The sequence below is a fragment of the Filicampus tigris genome, chromosome 11 (genome assembly GCF_054856515.1).
Source record: "Filicampus tigris isolate MCC_2025a chromosome 11, RoL_Ftig_1.0, whole genome shotgun sequence".
NCBI classification, from domain to species: domain Eukaryota; kingdom Metazoa; phylum Chordata; class Actinopteri; order Syngnathiformes; family Syngnathidae; genus Filicampus; species Filicampus tigris.
This window is the reverse complement of record NC_141227.1, coordinates 990,001-1,011,927: the sequence shown is the minus strand read 5'-3', so window position 1 is coordinate 1,011,927 and position 21,927 is coordinate 990,001. Positions and strand designations below refer to the sequence as shown.

Below are 21,927 nucleotides of genomic sequence, written 5' to 3'. Positions count from 1 at the left end.
CAAAAAGTATATATGTGTACTGTAATGACAACTTGTCTTAAACTTGAATACTTAGATGTGTCATAGTCATAGGCTGTTGCTGCTGAGTGTTTAAAGATTTTAGTGTCTTAATTTACAAAATTAGGGGAGACCTTTATTGTTCGTGTATTTTTTTATTCTGGTGTAATTTCATAGAATATCACCCGAATAGTTCACTTTTATTTATATTTTCTAAAAAATATACCGTTTACTTGTCAGCGTTTCAAAATAAACATTTAAAAAAAAAAATATATATATATATATTTTTTTAAACGAAATTATACTGAACCGGAGTTCCCAAGAAACCGAACCGAACCGAAATGTGATTTAGCGTACCGTTACACCCCTAGTACGGATCAGTGATTTCTGTTGCACATGCGTACCAGTTATGTGCACCCCTGTTTATACTGGTTAAAATCACCTTGTGAGAAATTTATAGCAGAGTTAATTAAAAAAAGTGAGAAGTAAGCCAAACATGGGAAAAATTTGAGGCGGCAAGGCCGCTTTGGCTCTTTAATTTAACACTAACCCAATTCATCAGTGTAGGTAAAGATATGTAAAGCTAAAATGTTTCTTTTTATAGAAACTGTATAGTTGGGAAAAAATAGCTAGGTAATAAAGACATGAATGATTTTTCAACATTCTGGCATGGCCGGTGGCCCTGTCAAATGATGACTGACAGGTTGAAAACAAGGAAGTGAGAGATGGGAATAAACTTTTTCTGTTCTCCTGCCTTGTCACTAAGTGTAGAAGTTAGTTACCATCGTAAAATGGTGATAAATGACATGGACTGTGTCAAAATGTTGTTTTAGTCGGTGCTGCGAGCTGCTAAAAATTAATGGCTGGAGTTTGGGCACCCCAAAAATAATGGAAATTAAGAATCATTTGGAAGCAGAATTGTTCAAAATAAAACGATGCCCAACCCTACTCTTTGCTATGTTTTGTTCTCTGTCATTTGTACCCCTGGCCGTAACTCCTACACTTCCAATTAATACCGTAATGCTACATAAGGACATTTAATACTCCCATTGGCAGCGTGAATGCTTGTATTTTACACCTCAGTCTAGAGCGCAACTAGTGTGAGAAACGAATAGAGATAGTGTGAGGGAGGTAGATAGAAACAGTGGAGCTACAGTTACAAAAAATGGCTTGTGGAAATTCTGATAACTTAAGTCACCAGCCATATTGGCTGATATTAAAAAAAGTTAGTCGGTACAGCAATAAGTCTCAAATGCATAAGACTATTTTCACGACTATAAGGCGCACTTAAGTCAAAAATTTTCTCCAAAATGGACCTTACAATGCGGCGCGGCTTATGTGTGCACCGAGTACCAATAACTGTGACTGTTATGTGACTTTGTTGAGCGCTGCGTTTGACTGACTGGGAGCATTTCCTGCCAACATGCTGGTTACACAGAGAAAAGTGAGTGAGGACACCATGCGGACGTTAAAGGGAGAAGGGTGGGCGTGACAGAGGACGCTAAAAGTACGTCCCGGTAGGTATATAGTGGTATTTCCATTCATTGTGCATAACAACATTGAAAATGGCACCCACAAAGACACGCCTACGAAGCACAGTTCAAACTGCAAGCTATCAGCTACACGCAGGAACATGGAAATCGAGCAGCCGCGATGGAATTTAGGATCAACGAATCCATGGTTCGCAAGTGGAGGAACCAGGAAAACGAGCTTCGTCAAGTCAAGAGGCCAAAGCTGAGTTTCCGCGGAAAAGAGGTGAGGTCGCCCGAGTTGGAAGACCAACTCGAGCAATGGATTCATGATCAAAGAACAGCTGTGAGAAGCGGTCTTTATCGTGCTTGGGCTAAAGTGTCTGCTTGCACTGTTGTGCGAGCTCTCGTTTCTGAGGAGCCGCATGGCAACGAGACTGACTCGGACAATGTCATGTGTCATGTCATGTCATCTTCCAAACCGCTTATCCTGTACAGGGTCGCGGGGAATTGCTGGAGCCTATCCCAGCTGACAATGAGCGAAAGGCAGACTACACCCCAAACTGGTCGCCAGCCAGTCGCAGGGCACACACAGACACCGAGTGGGAATTCATCCCACGCTGCCCGCACACAACTCAGGCGTGTACCACTACACTATCAGTGACGACTCGGACAATGATGAAAGCGAACCTGGCATGTTTAATGGAGAGATTGCCTAGCTGTTCATTTCGAATACCGAAGATGAGGACTTTGATGGATTTGTGGATGACAGTTAATCATTGACAATTACGTGAGTACATTATTGTTTCAATAAAAAACAACCAAACTCAGTTTTGCTCCTGCTGCCTTTTTAAAAACATAAATTAGCATGCTTGCTAGCATATGTTTTAGCGTGTATGCATGCTACCGTGTGTTTTAAGCTATAGTATGTTTTACCATGCCTGCGCCCAATAATACGGTGCTCCTTTTGGTTGTGAAAATATGGGATTTTTTATTTTAGTTTTAACAAAGAGCAAGCTACAATTTAATTTGCTACAAAGCAAAAAACAATATGTTACCTGTTATAAAGGCACAAAATAGAAGAAAAACTTGCTCATTAGCATTGTTCATTATCATAATGATAAAAAAGATTAAACACAGGAAAACACGCTTTTTTGTATGGATAGAATGAAATGCAGATAAAATCAGGTAGCACTTGCCAACTAGTAACTTTAACTTTATTATAAGTTATAAGTTATAATATGCTAATATGCGCCCGGGATGGAACATTGTAACGGGGCTTCAGTATGTTTAATAAATGTTTGAAGCGCGGCTCCTAGACTAAAGCATATGGGCGCATAGATGCTGCTATGTAATAGCAATGCCAATTGCTTCAGTAATTACTAATATATTTGGCTCTGTTTGCTTTCACTTCTCCAGGCTGCTTAAAAGTTGCAGGGATAAGTTGTTGGTGTTGAGCGTTTCTTTTTTCAACCCCCGGTAACTGTATCGGCGTGATGCCGTCTTACATGTGTTAGCATTGAAGCGTCTTCCAAGAACGTAGTTCTAAGTCAGATGTAGTTTAATGAACGCATTTTATTAGTCAAGCCGGCTACTTTTGGCCACAGCCGACGCCAATACAGTACAGCAAGCGTTAAGTTCACAAAGTGTCACGGCTCCCTCTCCTTCATCCTCCTCTCTCGCCCGGACCCCCTCCCATCTAGCGAGCTGCGCAATGCATTCATTAGCTTCGGAAACAGCACAACTCGGCAAAACACAAATTCGACCACAACACATATAACCCAATTCGTTACAGCATGTTTTAAGTGTTTCCTGCAACTTACCGCACGAGGTCGAACAACGCTGACACATACACACACACGAACAACAAATGTGGAGGTCGCTTGGTCTCAGATGTTGACTTTTTTCCCCCCCATCAGACGTACTCGTCGTATGACTGCATGCACCCAACCGTGAAGCCCGTACTGAGACGGTACGGGACGAATACAAAAACCGTTGCACCCCTAATACATACATACATATATTCACATACATATACACATAAACACATTGATATACTTATATACAGTATATACTAATGGTGTCAAAATAGTGCATTAATTGCGATCAATTACAGTCACAGTTAAAGCGTTTTTTTTTTTTTTAATCGCGTTAATCAAATTTTTAATCTGTAACTTTACTGTTTCTGTATGATGATAAGATCTGTTTTGATGCGTGCGGCTTGAGTTGTTGAGGTGTAAAAAACAATGGTCAATGTCACACCCTGCAGGGGACACTGACTGGCTGTCATTGTGTTTAGCATAACCTATTGTAGGTGGGAGGGCAAGTTCAGGAGCAGAGAGATGTGAAAATGGATGCGCATGTGATAGTTGTTGGTCCGATGAATGGTTAATCTAAAAAAATGACCTGACTGCTCTTTTGATAAAGGCAGAGTGATATGCCTTCTTTGTAAGGACTTTGCTTACCAAACTTGCTTACACCTCTCCAATGTGCCAGACGCCATCGAATGTGAGCATTTGCCCACTCAAGTCGGTCACAATGACAAACTGGAGTAAGGTCAAGACCCCGATGAGGACGACGAGCATGCAGATGAGCTTCCCTGAGACGGTTTCTGACAGCTTGTGCAGAAATTCTTAGATTATGCAAACCGATTGATTCAGCAGCTGTACGAGTGGCTGGTCTGAGACGATCTTGGAGATGAACATGCTGGTGTGGTTACACGTGGTCTGCGGTTGTGAGGTTCGGTGGATAATTTAGGGTGGTCCTTCCAAAGGGGTACATTTTAAAATGTATATTTTTTAAGATCCAACCCCCTGAATTTGTCGGAATGGTTGGAAAAACTCCTCAGGTGAAAACGTTCCCAATTCTGACAAGATTTACCCCTGCCTCGATGATCTCGAAGTTTAGCCTCATCTCGTTTTATGGCTGACAAAAGGACAATAACATATCAGTGCTGAAGTTTAAAATGCTCTTTGTTTCCTCAATCCCACTGTGCTGCTGCTAATGCCTCACACATTGTCACAAATCCATGAACTCAGCATGAGCTAACCAGTGATGCAGCAACTTCTCAGCAATTTCTCTTTCAAGTTGTTTTGCGACATTCTACAGAATTCCTTTTTGGACTTGTAACAGTTTAACAGACAGTCCAACAACATTTAAGTCAGTGTTAAAAGTTTCAGAGAATTTAGTATTTTGATGTCAAAACTGGGGAGGCACGGTGGTCGACTGGTTAGCACGTCCGCCTCACAGTTCAGAGGTTGTGGGTTAGATTCTGGCTCCAGCTTTCCTGTGTGGAGTTTGCATGTTCTGCCCATGCCGCGTGGGTTTTCTCCGGGTAGTTCGGTTTCCTCCCACATTCCAAAAACTTGCATGGTAGGTTCATTGGGCACTCTTGATTGCCCCTCGGTGTGGTTGTGAGTGCAGATGTTTGTTTGTTCTTTGTGTGCATTGCAATTGGCTGGCAACCAGTACAGGGTGTCCCCCGCTTACTGCCCAAAGACAGCTGGGATAGGCTCCAGCACTCCCCCTTGTGTGGATAAGCGGTGTAGATAATGGATGGATGGATGTTAAAACTCTTATTTTAATACAAATTTCAATTATTATGTCACAGTTACCTCTAGACAAAAAAACACACCTTGGGTGTCTCAAGGGCAAAATTCAAGGTCATTGAGGCAGGGGGAAAATCTTGTCTGATTTAGACAAAACTTCACCAGAAGTTTTTTCCACTATTTCAACAAATTTAGAGGGTTGGAGCTCAGAATTTCCAACTTTTAATTTTAAGGACCACCCTAGTGGATATACTGCCAAATTCTCTGAAACGCCTTCGGAGGCGGCTTATGATAGAGAAATTAACATTCAGTACATGAGTAATAGCTGTGGTTGACATTCCTCCTGTCAGCATGCCAATCGCACATTCCCTCAAATCTTGTGACATCAGGGCATTGTGCTGTGAGATAAAACTGCACCTTACAGAGTGGTCTTTTATTGTGGACAGTCTAAGGCCCACCTGTGCACTAATCATGGTGTCTAATCAGCATCTTTATATGGCACACCTCTGAGGTGCGATGGATAACCTTTGATGCTGCCAAAATATTTATGGTTATGATTTTTTTCACACCACAAATACTGTGTCAGCTCATGGTCACAGGCTGGCCAACAGGTGATAAAACCCTTAGAGAGACTATAACCGCGCTGTGAAAATTTGGGGAAAAAGGCCAATAAGATAACACCACTATCAGGTTCAGGTAAATCTGAAAGTGTTGAATTTTTACAACTACATTACAATGGCCCTGATGTGGAAATGCTTGAATGGCCAAGCCCCTCAGATTTGATCTGATTTGATAAAACCTTTACATGTCAGTGGAGTTGTAACTAGGAGGGCAGTTGCAGGGAATTGTAAAATACCCTACAGAAAAACCTCCTTCGGCCACACCTCTTTCACAGTCAGGGGAGTTAAGATATGGAATGAGCTATCCTCTGATGTGAAAGCAATTAAAAAATTATAAACTCTTTAAAGTTAAATTGACAAAATGGTGGATTAAACATCAGAGCTGCATTCATGGGTAGTGTGGATGTTGACGGTAGAGGGACTGGGTCGGCGATGTCGCGCGTTTGTGTCCCACTGTTTTAAAAAGTGTATTTAAAAATGTGGATATGTCTTAAAAGTTGTGTTTTCTCCTTTTCTTTCTCTGATTGTTTGCTTAAAAGCCATTCTAGGGACAGGCATTGGAAATTAGCATTGGCCATAAATGCTGTGATGATGTGCACTGGAGATTGTTTTTCATTCAACTATGTTGTGGTATCTGTCCCTATTCAAATAAACGTGAAATGAAATGAAATTATCTCGGCCAAGGAGAAGTGCTCACTATCACAGTTTTAGACTGGTTTGTGAACAATATTTTGAGAGAAATGGTGATATGGTGTACAGTAAGTATTCCCAACTACGGACCTCTGTCAAACGGAAATTCCCTCACCCGGAAAAAAAAACGTGTGCATTAAATTTTCTATTACTATATTACAAACAAAGTTCCGGTGCTGTATCCAGAACCCATAGCGAAGCCCACAATAGCGCAAACTCAAGCAGTTCCCACTAGATACTACGGAAAACCTTTGACCGCTCCGCCATTATCCGATCCAAAACGGCGACATGTAAGTTACTTCTTTGGCATGCGTTTTACTGAAATTGCGAAATACATTTTCGTTTGTAGATCATGGCATCCAAACGAAGAAGAACGGTAATGACCGTGGAAGAGAGAGTAAAATGCAACCCGTTGCAATTCCATCGGCCCATGGGTGGGGTGGGCCCACGGGTGGGTTTTCGCGTTGTGCATGCGGGACATTCGCTATACACAGTTGTAAATGGTTAGAAAACTAATTATACCAAACCTTATAAGATACAATCATATCAGCAGGCTCGGCGAGCATTTAAGTCAAAACAATTGCTAACACAAAAAATATGAACTCACTATTTCAGCCTCAAATGTTTGACACAATTTCATAATCAATCAGAAATGATCATATTACGTCGACAAGGGTCCAGTAAAAGTATTTCAGTAACATAGTTAGTCCACAACAAGCCTGACATCCATAAAGCCACGTTATTAGCTGCTCCAACCGTTACGTATGTTGCTATCAGATGTGCATATTTTGCACATATTTTCCATCATGGATTGTGTTCGCTTTGACGGATTTAGCCAAACGAGATTTCAAAACATAGGCTGGACCTTATGTTTGGTTGACTGCTTACTTGATCCAATAAACGAATGTTTCCCGTGTCAGGAGTTCAACAAAAGATGGTGATTGACGCATTCAACGGCCAATGAAATTCTTAAAAAAAAAAAAAAAAAACACATGGAAACTCTTCTGAACAAAAACAAACACCGTGCGTAACTTGCGTAACACACTTCCAAAGCCGCTGGCAGCGGCATTAGGGCGTGTGTCAGAGCGCACGTCTTATCGCGTCACCTTTGATTTTTTTGCGTTTTTTTTTTTAACACACTTTTGGTTCGCCTGGACGTGTCCTTAGTAAAACTGGTGTAAAATGCAAATTTTCAGTCGTATTATTGTGAAATTTGAAATGGAATAGGAGGAGCCTTTGAGCTGTAATCCTGTTGTGTTATTTTAGTCCACCACGCTACTGCATAATTTTCCAGACAGATTTTTGGGAGAAAAAAACAAAAATCTGCAGGCATAAAATCCGCCTTCTTTTATGTATTCAAACGTCCATAATTCAGTGCCAGTAGCACTTAAAACGATTCTGATAGTTGAGGAGAAAAATTCAAAGTGTTATCTTCAAAAAGAGACCAAAACTATGCTGATACTCCAAATGGTTCGAGTACAGCTTCAAATTTACTGTGGGTGCACCTTTTTAGGCGTTCAGGTAAAAATACCACATCTTACAAATATTACAAGAAGCAGCCCCAGTTCTGTTTTACTTAGGTTTATGTGCCATTAAAAAAAAAATCAAATTTGCCAGTACCCCAACGTGCAAGAATCCCAACATGCCAGTTCCCCCCAAGTGGCCCAGGCTGCGACGGCCCTTCATAGCTGCTCGCAGCACTAGCTCTTGAATATTTTTTGTTACTGCCAAACTTCTGTGACACGTCAGCCCATTTATCAGCAATATAGTGAAAATGAGTGGAATGAATAAGTGAATGATGAGGTGAACTTGCCGTATGAGCCCTAAATGTTCTTCTTGCGCCCCTAATTTTTCAGGTTAGAGGCTACTGTGCATCTACTTAAAAAGTTAGTCTGGAGCTCTGCTCTACAACACTAACATTACCTATGCTCTGAGACTCACCATGTTGAGAAGCTCTGGGCCTTTAACCGATATGAAGTTGAGACCTGATTCATTGGCCACAGCCTGTAACAACAGATCACAGTAAGACTTTCAGACAACGAGCAATGTAAAAGTCACTTGGACAAAGCCCTCAAATTTAAATTAGATGAGAATAATACAAGTAAGGGTGCAACAGTTCACAAGTCCCGGTTCGGTACGTACCTCGGTATGGGGGTCACGGTTCGATACGGGTTCGGTACAGCAATAAGTCTCAAATGCATAAGACTTTTTTTAGTTTTAACAGAGAGCAAGTTACAATTCAATTTTCTATAAACCAAAAAACATTCCGTTATAAAAGCACACAATAGAATAAAAACTTTAGGGTTGTTCATGAATAATAATAATCATAAAAAAATAAACACAGGAAAACGCGTTTTCCTGTATGGGTAGAATGAGGTTGCACATAGTCAGGTAGCACTTACCAACTAGTAACTTTTAATTTCGTTATAAGAGTTAGGGCGCAGCAGATGACAGTTCATGCTCCACCACGGTGGATTGTATATGAAAGGGAGCATGGTCTTGCTAATATGCGCCCGGGATGGAACATTGTAACGGTGCTCCAGCATGTTTCATAAACGTTTGAAGCCCAGCTCTTCGACTAAAGCATATGGGCGTATAGATGTTGCTATGTATATTCCGAATGCTTCAGTAATTACAAATATTGCTGGCTCAGTTTGCTTTCACTTCTCCAGGCTGCTTAAAAGTAGCGGGGACAAGTTGTTGGTGTTGAGCAGGTTTCTTTTTTCTATCCCCGGTAACTGTCTCGGAGTGATGCCGTTTTACATGTGTTAGCATGTTTGAAGTGTTACCTGCAAAATACCGAACAGAGGTCGAACAATGCCGACACACAGTTCTTGTTTGCTCCACTGCTCACAGGCCATCGCCGCTGTATAGAAGCCCAAATGTTCCCGGCTGATTATACTATGTATACAATACACTATACAAACGGCTGATTTGTATAGTACAGACGGCTCCTCTAGCTCCATGCTTTCTCCCGCACTCGCCATTTTTCTTCTACATTTGTTTTGATTTATCTCTTCTTAAAACAACAAATGTGGCGGTTGCTTGGTCTCAGGCGTCGACTCCCCCCCCCCGACTTATTTGTCGGATGGCTGCGTGCACCGAACCGTGCAGCCCGTAACGAGACAGTACGCAACGAATACAAAAAACGTTACACCCATAATACAGAGAATCAAAATATAGCTGAAGATTTTGTCAATGTAGCAACACATTTCAGATATGTACAATGTTGAGAGGCAATCATACCATAAGCATTTGGGAGGCTTTGCATTGTATCTTAGCTGATCTCATGCTGCACTCCTTTGTACAAAGAAATCTTAACCTCGAGAGTTTCTCCAGCAATCTTAAGCCACACCACTATGTGCTGGAATTTGTCAGTGGCTTATATGCATTGCCTGTTAATTGTGGGAAACCTCATTCTACCTATCTGGTTCTTTGGGCCTATTATGTTGCACTGATTGACGCCGCAGTCATCTTGTCAGCCCTACGCTTGTGTATGAGGGTACAAGTGTAAGGCCTTGTCTACACTCCCCCGGAGGTTTTTTCATTGAAAACGTAAAATCAGAGCTGGGCAGTCAATCCCGGAGCTGGAACGTTCTTCAGTTTTTATTAAAAGAAAAATGACCCAAGAGATCTGAAACCTTCTCCTCATTGAGATAATACACTGTTATGGGATTTTCATTTTTCTTTTTTTTTTTTTAAATTACATTGTATGAAAAAAGGAGTAGCCCATTAATTCATAAATCTGACCTAACAAAGGTAAAGGGCAAATATGAACAATTTTTGCTGTTCATATGACTTGCAATTGGGATGTCGTAAACATCTGTTGAGTATTTGAACAGAAAATTATTCGATTGTGTTGTTTTGAAAACCCCAAACCCTAGCGTTTCCACCAGACCCATCAACACTGGCTGAGTGACAAAAATACGAACACCATACATTAAGCACGTTACGTTAAGCATTGTGAAGATGAAGAGCTGAGCTGAGTTTCTCCCTTGAACTCAAGTGCTTTTTGCAGGTAGATCATATGTCATGGTTATAGCTAGCAATGCTCTGCATGAGTCATTTTTTTCCTCTCAGACTATTGTTTATATATATCAATATCAAAGTGTCTATAAAAGTGAGTGAAGCTCAATATCATTATAATAGTCTGTTTTTCCCCATTCATACAAATACCTTGTGAAAACTGCAAATTGTATTCCAAATCAGAACCTGATGAAAAATGCATCTAACTTGTTACTCCTTAACTCATTCAGTGCCACTGATGTATTTATTTGTCTTTTCACAGTCCAGTCACTCAATACCAGGAATTTATTTACCGTATTGGCCTGAATATAAGACGGCCCTGATTATAAGACAACCCCCTTTTTTTCAAGACTCAAGTTTGAAAAAGGTTTTTTTGAACACCAAATTAATTTTTATACAGAAAATAATTACAGTACATCTGAAACAAATGATTATAACAATATATTTGAGAGAAAGGGCATGTTATTTTGCCTCATTCAAATCTTAATACCTGAACATTTAAATATGTAAACTAAAGTGCAATCACGTTCGTAAATGAATGGCTTCTGGTTTTTGAAATTTAAATAAACCAATCTATTGTGATCAAACAACAAAATTGCAATAACTGCATTAACTATCAAAGTGTAGTCTAACTGTAACTGTAGTCTTGAAACAAATCTGAATAAGGAAAAACATTGCAATAAAATAATGCAAACTGGTTTAACTTGAGAGTAGCCGAGATCTATCATGAAAGAACCTTACTCCTTAGAAACAATTATCTGCCTCGCTGTGCTCAGTGTCTCTGTCCTTAATCCCATCCTCTGGCTCCTCCCATAGCACGTCATCCTCACGTGACAGGGGTTGCTTTGGCCTGCGGAGTCAAGTTCAGCATTCGCTTCAATGATATCTGGCGCCATCAAGCGTTGTCAATGGGTGGAATCTCTAGACCTCGAATATAAGACGACCCCCACTTTTTCAGTCTTATTTCAATGCAAAAAACACCCTCTTATATTCGGGCCAATACGGTATATATTTTTTTCAAAAGTTAGGGTAAAAGAGAGTGAAAATGTCTGGGAGTGAATGAGTTAACAAAAAGTGAAGAATATGTTGGGTTGCTGTTAACTCATTAAATGCCAAGAACAACTTGAGATTGGTTTGATACTGTACCCCTTTAAATTGCAAGGGTTTGGGGAGCGGTAATGAGCCAAACTGTCAGCAGAGGGTAGTGGTACACCATTTTACATTTAAATCACCTCTGTTTGCCGTCTGGTTACAGCTCACAGAGAGGAGGACTTTGCTGTCACGGTGGCTGCGGCGGCAGTGAAGTAGATTTTCAGTTTTCTTTTTAAATATAGTTTAAAATGTATATGATTGGTATAAACAGTCACCGTCCATTCCTCTGAGTTGCTTTTAAAAGGACCCAGAGGTAGGGAACCCCAACACATAAGTGGCCTGTATCATTTGCCTGAATAGCCCACAAAAAAAAAAAAAAAAAAAAAAAAAAAAAAAAAAAAAACTTTCCCGGGGATGAGCTTTATTGTGACCACTCATGCACTTAACTCCATCTACAGTATTTTCCGGACTATAGGCCGCTACTTGTTTCCTAGGTTTGAACCGTGCATCTTATATAAAGGTGCGGCTATTCTGTGGATTTCTTTTGCCGCTAGGGCCAGTGGAATTACAATACGATACAATACAATTGCCATTAACAGGATGTGACTGCAGGTTGAGGAGTTCAACAGGCGAGGGCGCTATGCACTAGGTTATGAATTAGGTGGTATGCAGAAGTATAGCAATAAAAGGTGGACGTTGACTGATAAACTGGCGTGGCAGCCGGCAGGGAAATTAAAATAAGTAATGTTTATTTTCTCTTGGTGCTGTTCCGTTTTAATCAGCAAAGTTGCTGCCGTGTTAATAGGCACTGTTAGGAAAGAATCTATTCAGGTACATGTACATTTAAAGTTCAAATCGCTCTGGAAATGCAGTAAAAAAAAATAAAAGGTGCGGTTTACTTATATAATTTTTTCATTATTATTTTTTTAAATAGAGTGGGTGCGGCTTATATGAAGGTGCGTCTTATAGTCCAGAAAATACGTGCAAGTGGGTGATCAGGGCTCAAGTCAACAGCCAACATCCCTCCCTTGCATTAAAAATGAAATCCTGCAAAATACAAAATTTGAATAAATGTAGCTGTAATCTGATTAACGTACATGTTATTTTCTGTAACTGTAATGGATTACAGTTTAATTTTTCTTTGTATCCCGAATATGTACAGTATTTCTGCTTAAAGCCTCAAGCGGCTGGAATACTGTGGGGACATTCCATGTCACAACAACGTGGCTCTCTCAAGTCGCCATGCCATAACAAGGCCCCTGTCTACACGCTGGCTGTCAAGTCTTGACTTTTATTGGTCTTTTTCCACCCTCCTCACGTTTCTGTCTTTCTCTGCAGGCACTTGCTGTGACGAGGTGCTTTTATACGGCCACACCAGCAGACTATCCGAAAGGAGCATGTATTTTCGTACTGTTGGCAAAGCTACTGTAAGTAGCTAACTGCACTTTGCAATTGTGTCGGATAACCGCTAATGCTAATAAGATGCTCAATTTCTTTTATAGTACGGGTGGGGAGACTCATGCATGGAGCCGAGGTGCATCAATGGGCTCTGTCGTAGCCACTGTATTAGCTGGTTACTTGGCATAAAATCCCAACGGGAGGCAATGGCATGTTATTTTCATGGCTCAGCACCAGTAAACATTTTCAAAGTAAAAAAATAATTGAGGGCCACGACGAGTGTGGTTGAGGGCCCCATGCAGCCCGTGGGCCGCCAGCTCCCTATCCCGGAGCTAGCCACTGAGAACAAAACTTGGATGTGTCACTATTTTAAATGTCCAGGGAAACTAGAAAAGGCAAAAATGTGGGAAATTTTGAAAAAATGTTTTATACATTTTTTGCAATCAAAGTATTACAGTAATATTTTTAAGCCAATTAAAAATGCAGACCTGTGTAGCACATTATGACTGTACATATGCACAAGTGGGAGATAATATTTTTGACATGTTAGTATGTGTGTATTGGAGAACCTTAGCAACAAGGGTTTTTCCACAGCCTGGAGGACCAGCCAGCAGCACTCCTGATGCAGCACTCAACCCAAGAGCCCTGAACTGCTCGGGAGAACGTACTGGAGCCTGCATGACACATGGATGACAGGCCATCATATCATATAATAAGAGTTTGTACAAAACGAGAAAAAGCAACAGTACAGCAAAGTGGAATATAAAACTCCATAGATAGCTGGATGGACAGAGTAAGCACAGGATTGGAAACGGTATCCCAAGTAAGTAAGAAAAAAAAGAAGAGCATGGAAATCAGGGAAAAACTTTCAAAAATAATCTAAAACCAGTTTACCAAGATGGCCATTGTAAGTTCTTCCTTTACTTCATGAAGAGCTCCCACATCATCCCAGGTGACATCAGGCACAGTGGCAAAGCCCTCCCTCTTAGCTGAAGGCTGCACGTTGGAAAGAGATGCCTCAAAGTCTGACATAATGATAGAGAGGCTGGTCAGCTCGTGCTCTGGCAGAGTATTAGTGCTCTTTAGCAATTGCAGCAGGTGCCACAGGTCACCCTGAAAGAAACAGAACACAATGTGAGTAAATGTAAAATGTGAATAAATATGGTTTATTTTGAAAATGTGAATGAGAACAAATTTTAGGACTAAAAATTGATAGCAAATCGCCAGGGAATGCTAAACGTCTGACACAAAAAAAAGAAAATCTCCCAAAATCTTTATTACACTGTAAATATTACACACAAAACAGGGACCTTGGCGGTCCGATCCCCGGCTACAGAAACTAGCTCTTGGGACATGGAATGTCACCTCTCTGGCAGGGAAGGAGTCCGAGCTGGTGTGTGAGGCTGAGAAGTTCTGACTAGATATAGTCCGGCTCACCTCCACACACAGCTTGGGGTCTGGTACCAGTCCTGTCAAGAGGGGTATGATACTCTGCCACTCTGGAGTTGCCCAGGGAGAGAGGCGCTGAGCAGGTGTGCGCATACTTATTGCCCCCCGGCTTGGCGCCTGTACGTTGGGGTTTACCCCGGTGGACGAGAGGGCAGCCTTAGGGTGGGGCGACGGGTCCTGACTGTTGTTTGTGCCAATGCACCAAACAGCAACGCAGAATATACCCACCCTTTTTGGAGTCCTTGGAGGGTGTGCTGGAGAGCGCCTCCCCTGGGGACTCCATTCTGCTGGGGGACTTCAATGCTCACGTGGGAAATGACAGTGAGAGCTGGAAGGGCGTGATTGGGAGGAACGGCCCTCCCGTCTGAACCCGAGTGCTGTTCTGTTATTGGACTTTTGTGCTCGTCACAGATTGTCCATAACGAACACCATGTCAAACATAAGGGTGTCAATATGTGCACTTGGAAACAGGACACCCTACGCCGCAGTTCTGTGATCTTTGTAGTCGTATCATCGGATTTGCGGCTGCATGTTTTGGACACTCGGCTAAAGAGAGGGGCGGAGTGATCATCACCTGGTGGAGTGTTGGAGCCGATGGTGGGGAAGATGCTAACCCGATTCGGCAGACCCAAACGTATTGTGAGGGTTTTCTGGGAACGTCTGGCAGAATCCCCTCTCAGAAGGAGTTTCAACTCCCACCTCAGGCAGGACTTTTCCCGGGGGAGGCGGGGCATATTGAGCCCGAGTGGACCATGTTTCGTGCCTCCATTGTTGAGGCGGCTGATCGGAGCTGTGGCCGCAAAGTGTTTGGTGCCTGTCGTGTCGGCAATCCCCGAACCCGCTGGTGGACCCAGCGGTAAGGGATGCTGTCCAGCTGAAGGAGGAGTCCTATCGGGCCTTTTTGGCCTGTGGGACTCCGGAGGCACCTGGCAGGTACCGGCTGGCCAAGCGGAATGCAGCTTCGGCGCTTGCTGAGGCAAAAACCCGGGTGTGGTAGGAGTTCGGTGAGGCCATGGAGAATGACTTCCAGACGGCTTCAAGGAAAAATTCTGGTCGACCATCCGGCGTCTCAATAGAGGAAAGCAGTGCACCATGTTTTTTTTTTAAGGTGAAAGAGGATGTAACAACAACAAACAAAAGGTAAAACTTTAGACCATAACCACAACTGAACACTCGGAACTACTGTTGATGTCTGCGAGTTGCGCTTTGGCACATGCGCGATTCATTTGCAACCTGGATGCCAAGGGATTAACATCTCCCTGCTGGGAGGGGCTGCTCCGTGGGGACTGAGCTGACAATGTGTGCTGTAGGACGCGGGAGAGTCCACGGCAGCATCTGCTGACATACAAAGTACTTATGCCGGTTTATTCGCAAAAGGAGATATAGAGAGCTCTTTGCACTGATGTTTACTGTAGTTTTAGTTGCTTTTTACACCCCAGGCACACCACAGCACTGGTGAGACAAACGAAATGGTGTAAACTTAAACCGATCTTATAGAAACATAAAATACAAACGAAACATACATACCACTTTGGCCTGCTAGTGAACAAACGGGTACTTAGATTTAACTTATTCCGCTTCTTAAACACACTTAGATCTCTTCAACTTGCATGATGCTGTCTGTCGATCATCACTCTGCTACGTGTTGAATCAAATATCTGCTAGCACGAAACAGGAAGAGACCTAACTCTGTCCTAACAGTTAAACTTTGAAATCAACTCCTTTAATTTGTGTTACAAATGAAATATTATTAACAATATAGTCCTACAAATTGCCCAAAGATAATAGGAAAATTAAAACAATGTACATGAAAAATAAGTTGCGCACCATGAAAAAAACTCAATACGGATAAGAGAACCAACAGCGCCTCCTTGTGGCAAAACAAAAGTACAGTTCAACTTCAATAACTGTTACAGTACTATATGAATGGGATATCATACACGGTGCCCAGTCTGCCATCAGAACTACATCCAGTTTTCTTTGGGTGGGCAGAGTGTGTCTGTGGGTGGGCACTCCCCCGCCCCGGCAACGCCCCTGGAGTTCACCCAACCAGTGTACATGTGTTTTGTGGAATTGGAGAAGGCATTCGACCGTGTCCCTCAGGGAGTTCTGTGGGGGGTGCTTCGGGAGTATGGGGTACCAAGCCCCCTGATAAGGGCTGTTCGGTTCCTGTACCACCGATGTCAGAGTTTTGTCCGCATTGCCGGCAGTAAGTCAGATTCGTTTCCGGTGAGGGTTGCACTCTGCCAAGGCTGCCCTTTGTCGTCGATTCTGTTCATAACTTTTATGGACAGAATTTCTGGGCGCAGCCGAGTTGTTGAGGGCGTCTGGTTTGGTGGCCTCTGTAGTGCATCTCTTCTTTTTGCAGATGATGTGGTGCTGTTGGTTTCTTCAAGCCATGACCTCCAACTCTCACTGGATCGGTTCGCAGCCGAGTGTGAAGCGGTTGGGATGAAAATCAGCGCCTCCAAATCTTAGACCATGGTCCTCAGTCGGAAAAGGGTGGAGTCGGGTCGGGGATGAGATTCTGCCCCAAGCGGATGAGTTCAAGTATCTTGGGGTCTTGTTCGCGAGTGAGGGTAGGATGGAACGGGAAATTGACAGTCAAATCGGTGCATCACCTGCTGTGATGCAGACTCAGTGTCGGTCTGTCATAGCAAAGAAGGAACTGAGCTAAAAGGCAAAGCTCTCGATTTACTGGTCGATCTACGTTCCTTCCCTCACCTATGGTCATGAGCTGTGTGTCATGACCGAAAGAACAAGATCTCGGATACAAGCGGCCGAAATGGGTTTCCTCCGCAGGGTGTCCAGGCTCTTCCTGAGCGATAGGGTGAGAAGTTTGGCCATCCGGGGGGGACTCAGAGTCAAGGCGCTGTTCCTCCACGTTGAGAGGACCCAGCTGTGGTGGCTCGGGCATCTGATTAGGATGCCTATCCGGTGAGGTGTTCCGGGCATGTCCCACCGGTAGGAGGCCCCGAGGATGACTGAGGACACGCTGGAGAGTCTGTCTCCCGGCTTGAATGGGAACGCCTTGGGATCCCTCCGGAAGAGCTGGAAGACATGGCTGGGGAGAGGGGATTCTGGGCTAAAGCTGCTGCCTCCGCGACCCGAATTCGGATAAGCGGCAGATAATGGATGGATGGATGGACATCACTTGTCCTATTTGAACGATTCAACAAGTTACTGTATTATTACTGAATTTCCAACATTTCTTTTGTCTTTAGTAACATTAATATAATACTTTATTAATATAATAATAATATTAAGAGTAAGAGAAAAAGTCCATAAATTGAGAGGGTATGGAGATTTTACACTGCCCAAAATTAGAGCTACTCGAAAAAAGTTTTTGTGTGATTATATGCGGAGTGAAACTCTGGAACAGACTGGATATGCAGAGCATATATGCATATATGTTATGATATAACACAAACAATGCCAGAATATCTATCCTTCCTTTCTTTCTTCCCAAGGAATCCCAAGATATCACCTGGCCCGCCAGGGAACAGTCTCTCCAGCTTGTGCTGGGTTGTCCCCGGGGCCTCCCTCTGGTGGAACATGCCTGGAACACCTCACAAGGGAGGTGTCCAGGAGGCATCCTAACCAGATGCCCAAGCCACCTCATCTGGCTCATCTCAATGAAGAGGAGCATCTGCTCTACTCGGAGTTCCACCCCAGATGACCAAGCTTCTCACCCTATCGCTAAGAGAGAGCACGGACTGTGCCGGAAACTCATTTCAGTTGCTTGCATCCGTGATCTTGTTCTTCTCAGTCATGAACCAGAGCTCGTGACCATAGGTGAGGGCAGGAACATAGACCAACCAGTAAGTCAAAAACTGAGCCTTCTTCACCAAGATTAATCGATACAGTCCACATCACTCCAGATGCTGCACCGATCCGACTATCGACCATCCACTCCAGAGAAACTTGAAGTCTTTCACTTGAGGCAGGCGCTCTCATCACCGACCTGGAGAGGGCACTCCACCCTTTTCCGACTCAGGACCATGATCTCAGATTTGGATGTGCTGATTTCATCCCAACCACTTCACATTGTAAAGTTCTGAGGGAACATTTCCCTAGTTCTACAATCTTTAATGTTCGCAACGCTAATAGTAACCACCAGAAGGCTATGTTCTCAGTGGAGCTCTCACAGTCATGGAGCATTCTCTTTGAGATTGCGGTAAAAGGTCTAATCTGTCCAAAATGGTTCCTATTCTTTATACTCCCTTGGCCGGCCACCCACAGGGAGACCAAATAATGAAGGTATTTCATTGAAGCGAGTTCAAACAAGGCATTCTGATAAATATTGCGTTTATGGAATAAGAGTTAATCCACCCATTTTTAGCCATCTCTGGGGGCGGCCATTTTGTCACTTCTGTCGACTGAAAATGACATCACAGTTGCTCACGGCTCAGGTAACGACCAATCACGGCTGACCTGTTTTCTGAAGCTGAGCCGTGATGGGTTGTTACCTGAGCCCTGAGCAGTTGTGATGTCATTTTTAGTCGACAGAAGTGAGAAAATGGCCGCCCCCTGAGATGACTAAAAAGGGGTTGATTTTGCTGCTTAGCTCATATTCCAAAAACGCAATATTAATCAGAATGCCGTGTTTCAACTAGTGGGCCTGCTGAGAACATATTCTTGAAAAAAATATGTTTGGGTTGATTTCCTCCTTTGAGTATTTCTCAGTCCTATAGATATAAATACACATGTCTATACAGGGATAGCATGCATCTAAACAAAAACTCCAAGTATTAAGAGCATTTCTGTTTTATTTTGTCTTCCTCTTTTACGATCAAGTCATAATTTTGATTGACGCTTACTGCATAAATCGAATGTTGTTTACCTGAAACAGATTGTTTTGATGTTTGCAATGAGAACAAGTTTACATTTACTCTTTAAATACGTCATTGATGTAAAAAAAAAAAAAATTGTGGCAGATTATCTTATTCGATCCCAAAGACATGTATGTCATTTCACAGTTCAGCCATTTAATCCCAGGAACCTATTTCTATTTTTTTTTTCAAACTTTTACAAGCATTAGTGTAAAAGAGGGTCTGAAAATGTCTTGTATTGATTATCAACGGTCTAAGAATAGACTACTGCATCCATGTGAAAACTTTGTAGAATTTTAGGGGAGTTTTTATTTTGGGAGTGTTTAGAATAAATATTAAGAGGAGCTGTGTATGTTTTTGGAGTTAAAATGTTGAATAAACATGGGGATGATGGGTTTCTGTATTCGGAGATAAAATTGTTAGTATTTTGGGGTAGGTTTAAATTGATACGTTCCGTGTCCATGTAAAAAAAAAAAAAAAAAATCCTTAAAACTGGAAATACAGTATCTTCCGGACTATAAACTGCAACTTTTTTCCTAGGTTTTGAGCCATGCGGCTTATAGTCCAGTGCGGCTATTCTGTGGATTTTTCTTCCACCGCTTCCACCGCTTAACCGGAATTACAGTACAATGTAATTCCACCTGAATGTGACTGCAGGTGGAGGTGTTCAACAGGCGAGGGTGCTATGCACTAGGTTATTGCATTAGGTGCTGTAATTCTTTGTTCTTATATTTTCTGAGAGGTCCATGAAGTGCACATGAATGCGATTGGCTCATGTTACTTACTTCTGTTGTTTTGATGTGAAATGCTATTGTTGATTTAGTATCGTTGGTAGCATGTCGTGGGTTAGATTGGCTGACTTTATCAACATAAACAAGGTGCATATGTAGAATGTAGTAGAACAATAGATGGTGGAGTCTGGTGGACATTAGCTGACCAACTGGAGCGGCAGCCGGCAGTGAAATGACGATAAGTACTGTTTATTTTCTCCTGGTTCTGTTCCGTTTTAATCAGCAACGTTGCTGAAATGTTAAAAGGCATTGTTAGGAAAGAATCTGCTCAGGTACAGACATGCACATTTACAGTTCATAATCGTTCTGTAACTGCAGTAAATGTTTTCAACATAGATAGGTGTGGCTTATGAGTTTTTTCCCCCTGTGTGTGCGTCTTCTATAACGGTGCGGCTAATAGCCCGGAAAATACGGTAGTGAGAGGATTACCAAAAGAATAAAAAAAACATTTAAAGTGGAAGTCAACCCCAAAAATGTCTTGACAAAAATATGTTCTATGAGCCTCCACTAGTCAAAACATGGCATTCAGATTAATATTGCGTTTGTGGAATATGAGTTCAACAGCAAACTCAACCAGTTTTTAGCCATCTCTGGGGCGGCCATTTTACCACTTTGTGTCGACTGAAAATGACATCACAGTTGCTCACATAGTGCACAGTAAAGGAATGTAAGAAAGCGTGAACAGGAGAATGTGCACCACAGTTCTCATGATGTAAGAGACCAGAGTGTAATTAATGGCAAAAACATTGTACCTTGGGATGCCAGAATCACAGCCACTAAAAGTACCAATAATTTAATTGTACACCACTAGAAATGAGATCACTTTAATACTGCACCATGTCTTTTCAAAATAACACTCTAAGTAACACATCAAATTTCAAATCCCACAATGATTTTATTTTAAGTGAAGTTAAAGTGAACCACAATTTTCATTTTCAGCATGATCATATTTTGAACTTGAGGTACTGATTTGAGATATATTGATGCAGAGCATAATACTGTTAGCGTAGTGATAAAGTGTTACTTTAGTTATTTTAAGTTTCAATTGAATTACTTTGGAAGAATATTGTATCCTGTACGCTTCAATTCATATTCATGTTCCAAAACGTTTAGTTTTAGTATATTAAATAAATGCTAAATTCTGTCCAGCATAATGTATTCATTGAGTTTTAGCTCACTTTGGAATTGAGTACGACAACCCTGCAAATATTTCTTATCCAATTTCTTTCAATCATTATTATCAAATCAACTGACACACTGACTGTAATCAATTGCAGCAATCCTGTGGAGGTTGATAATGGCCAATGTATAATCAAGATGCTTGAGAAGTCCTTACCGGCAGATGCTCATGTCCCATGTTATCCTGAGATAACCGATTAACATCCACTGTTTCTGAGGTTGTGTTCTCTAGACATGTCGCTGTACGATTGTTCTCACAACTGTCGTTTGTCACAGCTTCAGTGCCAAGTGGCAAGTCATTGTTGAGGACGTTGGTTTTGCTCTTCTTTGGTCCTTTAACTACCAATAGAACCCTGTTGACGGCATTCATGGCAGCTTCGCGGCAAACTGCCATGAGATCTGCACCCACGTATCCTGGGGTGAGGTGGGCCAGCTTGCCATAGTCAAAATCTTCTGGCATCTTCAGTTTACGACACAAAGTCTTCAAAATCCTAACAAAACACAACATTGTTTTACTTTAATTGTCCCTTTCACACATCTATTACATAAACACAAAGGTGGTTGTATGTTTTAGCATGAATATATACAAGTCACTGCTCAAAAAACACAATAGTATGATAAGGGGTGGAAAAAAAGCTCTTTAGCTGGCGAATTTCCTATTCACATTCACTTAGCGGCTGGGAGTATTTTGAGTGGATTGAATTGTTTACAACTAAGTGTCACCCAAGACAGCATTTACCTAGAAGACATCACGAAAATATATATGATTGCATTATAACGCAATACTATTGTGTTTTATTGCAAAACCTTTGCATTATAACACTATAAGTTTTCTG

General features: G+C 42.0%; 1 protein-coding gene across 3 annotated transcripts in view; it reads right to left on the bottom strand.

Annotated features, from left to right (window-relative positions):
- The window catches only part of nvl (nuclear VCP like), a 148,328-nt gene that overhangs the window by 29,618 nt on the left and 96,783 nt on the right, over positions 1-21,927 (bottom strand). For all 3 annotated transcript variants that reach the window (XM_086045707.1, XM_086045708.1, XM_086045709.1), the window contains 4 exons: positions 21,249-21,582; positions 13,735-13,953; positions 13,410-13,514; positions 8,266-8,328 (listed from right to left, as the gene is read on the bottom strand). In XM_086045707.1, the coding sequence (XP_085901833.1) occupies positions 8,266-8,328; positions 13,410-13,514; positions 13,735-13,953; positions 21,249-21,582 (721 nt within the window). The remainder of the gene's footprint in view (positions 1-8,265; positions 8,329-13,409; positions 13,515-13,734; positions 13,954-21,248; positions 21,583-21,927) is intronic.